Raw genomic sequence first — 6,537 nt, forward strand, 5'->3', positions numbered from 1 at the left:
AGCATCAGCTGAACACAAAATAGAAAACAGAATACAGAAGTCAGAGAACACCATGTTTTAACTGCTCCTATCAAACTATGTTTCTGTCCTTTCTGCCGAGTCAAACAGAGGGTTAAATCAACCATCATTCTTTTTTCCCTTTTGCTAAATCATCTACTCCTTCAAAAGCTTTGTTGAAAAGCTACCTTAAGCTAATGAGTTAAGTTATATCATGTTTCAACATTCCCCTTAATTTGTTGACTTAAAGAGTCAACGAGTAGAATACAGTATTCATTGTTGAACTTGATATTATCTAATATGCAATCATCCCACATGAAACATAAACAGATGTTCGATCAAAAAACAAACATTATTGTGACATTTGATATTAAATTTCCCACACTAGACAAATAAAAAAATTTCACAACTTTTATAATATAAATGAGAACTACCTTTAATTTCATTGTCGATTGTTAGTTCATTATAATTAGTTTTGATATGAAAGTTTCATATTATCTAATAAATTTTAAAAGCAAATCACATTCAAAATATATGATATAATTAGTTTCATCGGATACAAGAATGATGATCCTAAAGATAATTAGGAGTCAAGATTATATAGGAAATTTATATAGGGATACACATTGAAAGGCTCACAATAAATGCAATATTTCAATAGAAGCTATAGGGAACGAAATACAACGAAGGTTTTACAACAGAAGAAAAACCATCTTATATATTTCAATAATTACCGAATGACTTGTTTAATATACATTTAACAATGTAGTAGAGCTTATGGAATGATTCCTAGTAAATAAAGAATATTACTAACCATGTTTTAATGATTTGTTTTCAACCTCTAAAATCTGGAGGGTAGAATCAAGGAAGTCGAGAGAATTACACGAGTGTGCGATGGCGGACTCTGATTGGTAGACCTTTAGGGAAATCAACAAAAGGGTAAGCAAAAGCTTGATCTGAACCTACCAATTCCCATTGGTAGTTCAAAACCAAGTGATGGATAAAAATGGCCATTTCAAGCTTTGCTAGTTCTGAGCCAGTACATAATCGCGGTCCTCCGCCAAACGGCATGAAATTATTGGTTATTGTCGTGCTCGGGATACCCAATGACGATCCATTCATTTGCTGTATCCATATAAGACAGTTAAATTGAAAGGTTAGAACTTAATTATACAAGCTATGATGTAATTTATGAAGCTAGGTATGGAATGAAGTTAGAGGGTGATTATCTTGAAAATTTATTTGGTTGATTTGACAAGATTTTAATGATATCTTGGCAAAAACAACAAAAGATGAGAATAATAAAGAGGTTCAACAGTAAAACAAAAGGTAAAAAGGTAACCAACCTATATTTCTATCCTCACCTATATAGCCCTCATAGAATCAACAGCCTTATTTCTACTATTCTATAGTTTGATTAAAAGAAAACGCTTAAATTACCACTGACTATGAAATTTGTACTCAAACATACTTAACTTTCAAAAAGTAGAAACAAAAAATGAAAATAACTATCAAACCTGACAGAAATGGTTAACAAATGGGACTTAAGCTTTTCATTTGATTTCTAGTACTAGATTCAAAATATCAAAGTTAGATTAGATACGATATCATACACCCTCAAGCATTGATTAAATGCAATCACGACAGTGGGTACGGGTCTTGACCGACACGAAGATACCGGATGAAAAAATGTGTAGAAAATGAAGAGAAGGAAAAAGGCAAATGGGATTGGGAAAGTTGAATGAGTAGTAGGGTATTTTAAAAAGGGGGAAAGGCATGGAGGGGAAGGAAAATATATATATGGGGATGGGGAGGGACCAGGTTTGTGCATAAATCCAGAAGAGAAAAAGGCACCAGTGCACGTGCAAGGGAGTGTCCCACCATCCACATGGGGTTCTAATCATCTCAACCCAATAAGCCTGATCATATCTACTTGGCCCCCCACTCTCCCCCTAAATTATAATGTTCTTTCCCATTTCACTCTTTCAGTACAATTTCCAATTTCCACAACTATTAATTTCACCATTTTCACCATTTATGTAAGTGTTAAATATCAAATCATACTAAAGTATAATGACTACAAAACAGCCATAAATGAGCATGGCTAAGTGATAATTGACATGTATTCATTATTTCAAGATCAACACTTCAAATAATTATACTTCGCTTATTACTAAAGAAAATAAAGGAAAGAATAAGCTGATGATATTTTATTAAAGGGAAAAAAAAGTTAATATATGATGCGTATGTATTGACGCTAACAATATGTAGGATGAAAAATCAAACCTCAAACTCTTGATCAATAGTTTATATTCTAATCAAAGGAATTGCTATGATATTTACTTTTAACAGGTGGGCTTAATTTTTTAATCATGAAGTTCACATTTCCTATAGAAACAATTGCATTCATAGTAATTTTCAAAAACTAAAACAAGCTTCTGAAAACTATTTATTTTAATTTTCAAATTTTTACTTTTATTAGGAAACACCTAAAATGTAGACAGAGAAACATAAAAATTAATAAATGAAATTAGTACATCGAGATTTAATTTTCAGAAGAAAAAAAAATCAAATGGCTACTAAATGATTCTAACAAATTCAAAAAATTATTGGATGTACCAACCTACTACATAATATAATGGCTTATTCTCCCAAAATAATCATCTAAATGCAACGTCTCAAAATAAAAAATAGCATTGTATATCTCAAAAGAGCCTACAAACCCTACCATGCCCTTCCTTTTAGGGATCACTTGATGTGTCACATCATGTTCTACTCAAAAACTTTTATTTATCATTGTCTTCAATAAATTGTATAGCCTAAGAAGAGATTTGTATCCAAATAGAAATACCATTTTTCTCCTAAGGAGATGTCTAAATCCAAATAAGTGTTTTTAAAAATATTGACATAAACGAAAAACAAATCACAAGGTAACATCCAAATAAACATAATAAACAAATGAATAAAAAAAAGTTTGCGAAAGACATTAACATATAAGACATTATGGTTTGGACTACATATAACTGATATTTTGGCTTTTAACTTCTTAATCAACCATACAAATTTTATGTCATTAATACTAAAAACAACCATTAATCTCTCAACTAAGAAATGTTTTCAAAAAAGAATTATTTTTATTAAAACAATTTCTCAAAAAAAAAAACTGTTTAAAATACAGTTTTTTCAATTGTAGTTAAACATCCTAATTTTTTTCAAAATAACTCATTTTTTAATTTTAACATTTGAAGATATGTTTTATTCAAACACACCCTTAAACTAATTTTTAAAAGGCTTTGAATTATTCCATTAAAATTACTTTTCCATTTTAAAATGTCACCACACCTCTTCAAAAACTCAACAAATGAACTAAAAAGGCAACATTTTTCTAAATATTTCATTTTTTAATTCACTCAATGAAGTAGTACTTTTTAAAAAAGAAACTACTAAAGTAGTGCATGACATGTTAATTACATATAAAGTAATAAATGTTAATTACATCTAAACTATCTTGTACTTCTTTTTTTCCCCCAAAGTTCAGAGACTTAAGTTTTAGAAACCATAATTAGTATTATTATAAATGTGTATTTTCCTCAAAGATCTATGCAAAGACTAAAATAGTAATTGAAGGTTAAAAAAACAAACAAACAAACAAACCTGCCATCTCCATGGATTAAAGTGATGAGGTTGGTCAAAAACTAGAGGATCCAAATGAGCTGAAGAAATCACAGGAAGCACTTTCCATCCACGTGGAATGAAATAACCTTTTTCAAAATTCCCACAAAACAATAAATAAATAATTGAGTTGTTTTTAAATATAGAAAAATCAACTAAAATATTTTTTTTAAAAAAAAAGAGACAACTATCTTTGTCGTAATAAAAACTACTTTGATATATTTTTAAATATTTTTAGAATTTTTTTACCTAAATAATTCATTCGAACTTATAAAATTATATTTTCCCGGTCATTTTCCGTCAAGCCAAACAGCTTTTTAACTCTTTTTTTTTCCCCTTTTTTTTTAAGCTTATTTATTTAAATTCTTACCTCTGTACCGTACATCCTTCAGTGCCTTTCTATGAAGAAATCTCACGACGTTTCCAAGACGAAGCGTTTCGTTAATCACCTAAATCCAAAATAAAATTTACAAATTTCAATTTAAAATTTCAGAATTAGAACGTTGAATTAAATCGAATTGAACTTCTAGGAATTATTCATTACACTTTGCGTGAATTCCATTTTCTTGTAATCTTCCCAATCCAAATCTGTTTTTCCCAATCGCTTTTTGCCTCTGGCGATTTCCAGGTGTTCTTCCTGTAATTTGAACGAAATCAGAGAGGACAAGGGGGAATCGGCGTTGGGAAACTTTTTCGGTGACTTACTGTCAACTGTTGAACGGCAGCTGGACTGCCGGAGAGGAAGAAGATGGCTAAAGCTATGGCGACTGAAGAAGTTTCGTGGCCGGCGAACAGCAAACTAAGAATTAGGTCGAGGATTTGCTCCGTTGAGAGATTTGAGTGCTTCAATGCCCAACCGAGTAGATCATCATCCTGGAACTCACCGCCGTCGGCTTCCATTTTAAACTTCCGTTCCTCCATTTTCCGTTCGATGAACTTCAAGATCGTCGACCGAGACTGGAAAATCGAAACTCTATGTTCAAACTCCTCAAAAAACCGTTGTGCAATTGCGAAATTAGTATTTCCGATTACCTTAAGAGCTCGTCTGTACGGCGTTCCGGGAAGATTCAGCGGCGGAGAAATCACTCCTTTCATGAAAGTCACATACTCCTTCTTCAACATCTCTGTTTCCAACTTCCATGGATCCAAACTCATGATATGTTTCGCCATTAAATTAAAAGTGAACTACAAAAACAAATCGAATCTCCAATTTCATCATCGATCAAATAAGAATGGTAATCATATTTTAAAAAAACGAACAAACGAACAAACCGAATCAAAATCCGTTATCCGTACCTTTTTGGCTTCGTCCTGCGCCAAAAACGTGGAAGAATCTTTCCAAGAACGAAGAACAAGAAGCGTCTGGTTCTCAACTTCCTTCAACAGATTATTCTTAAGCCTACTCTGACAGAGAAAATTCAAGGATATCATTCTCATATCCCGGTGCATGTCGCCGACGGTAACCAGCATCGACCATTTCCCTAGGATCCCACCGATACTCCGCGGATAGCTACATTCAAACAACCGCCCTTCGTTTTGCAGAATATATCGATTCAGTCCGGCATCGGCCGACACCACCGTCGGCTCTCCGAACAAGTTCGACTTATACACTTTACCATATCTGCATGTTAAAAGATTCACCAAAACAACAAACTAAGAACAGAGTAAAAAACAGAGAGTTGAGAGATTTTGTTTCCTAAACCTCCTGATGTGATTCTCCATGAAAGCTCCGATGGTGGTAGCGGAATAGGGCCGGAGATAACCGATGGTCTCGCCAAGAAACGGCCAACCCATACTGCCGGGGGGGAGATCAAGATGGACGGCATTTCTCTTTCGTTTGAGGAGAATGAGGAAGAGGAAGAGAGCTAAAATAGAAGGGAGAAAACAGAGTAAAAGCTCTGTGTGGAACATGGTGAATGTGATGAGAAGTTTAATTTTGAATTGAGTTTCTCGATGAACTTGAATCAATGGTGGTTTGTTACTTTTGGGGTTTTTTTTTTCTTTTTCTTTTTCTTTTTCTCTGTCTACAGAAAAATGGAATCAGACATAGGGGTTGAGAGAATCGAGGAAGAAGGAAGCTGGAGAAGAAACAGAGAGATTTGGAAAAGGGGAAAATGGAAAATTGAGAAACTTTTGTAAAGACGATGAGCTTCCTTTTATAAGCTTCTCTCAACTCTGATTGTTTTAGCTCTAAAATGGAAATTTCGATTTAGCTTCTATAAGTTTAAACTCAAACTACTTGTATTGTATTTGTATTGGATGTTCAATAAGTGATTTTTGTTACCTGAATTTCTATCCATTGCTCTCAAAATGCTTACTTAGTTCAATTTCTTAGCTATTATATATATTTTCTAATGGATATTTATCCTAACTATTTTTCAAATCAAAAATATACCTAACAACTTCAAATTAACCTTTATAACCAAATATAATAATTTAAAATCAATGACAAATATGTGAAAATCATTATTAAGAGCTTGATACCCAACATAAATTTGATGGTTTATAAATCAATTTTTTTTTACAATATCAATTGTACATAAATTTCTTTTTCTAAAATCGATATCCCCACTATTACTTTTAAACGCACACTAAATTGATATAATAGTTAATATGGTGAGTATTTTTCAAATATAATAAAATAAATCAAAAGATTTACAAATGTAGCAAAATGTTAATGATAGATACTAATAGATATTTATCGATATCTATTAGTGCTTGACTATGGAATTTTGTTGTATTTATAAAGAAAAATTCAACTTTTTTATTTAAGATAATTTTTTCTTTCAAATATATCAAATGAACAAAAATATTCACAAATATAGCAAAAATTTACTTTCTATCTACACAGTAAATTTAGATAGTAGT

At 31.9% G+C, this 6,537-nt stretch overlaps 1 protein-coding gene across 1 annotated transcript; it reads right to left on the bottom strand.

Moving 5' to 3' along the window:
• Positions 1-687: 687 nt before the first annotated feature.
• Positions 688-5,990, bottom strand: LOC103494380 (cytochrome P450 90B1). Its single transcript, XM_008455515.3, has 8 exons — positions 5,372-5,990; positions 4,966-5,290; positions 4,702-4,854; positions 4,375-4,626; positions 4,214-4,306; positions 4,040-4,118; positions 3,652-3,758; positions 688-1,122 (listed from the first exon to the last, which is right to left on the bottom strand). The coding sequence occupies exons 1-8, from the start codon at positions 5,578-5,580 to the stop codon at positions 877-879; spliced, it is 1,464 nt and encodes a 487-aa protein (XP_008453737.1). The 5' UTR covers positions 5,581-5,990; the 3' UTR covers positions 688-876.
• Positions 5,991-6,537: the final 547 nt, after the last annotated feature.

Source organism: Cucumis melo, chromosome 7, assembly GCF_025177605.1.
Source record: "Cucumis melo cultivar AY chromosome 7, USDA_Cmelo_AY_1.0, whole genome shotgun sequence".
Taxonomy (NCBI): Eukaryota; Viridiplantae; Streptophyta; class Magnoliopsida; order Cucurbitales; family Cucurbitaceae; genus Cucumis; species Cucumis melo.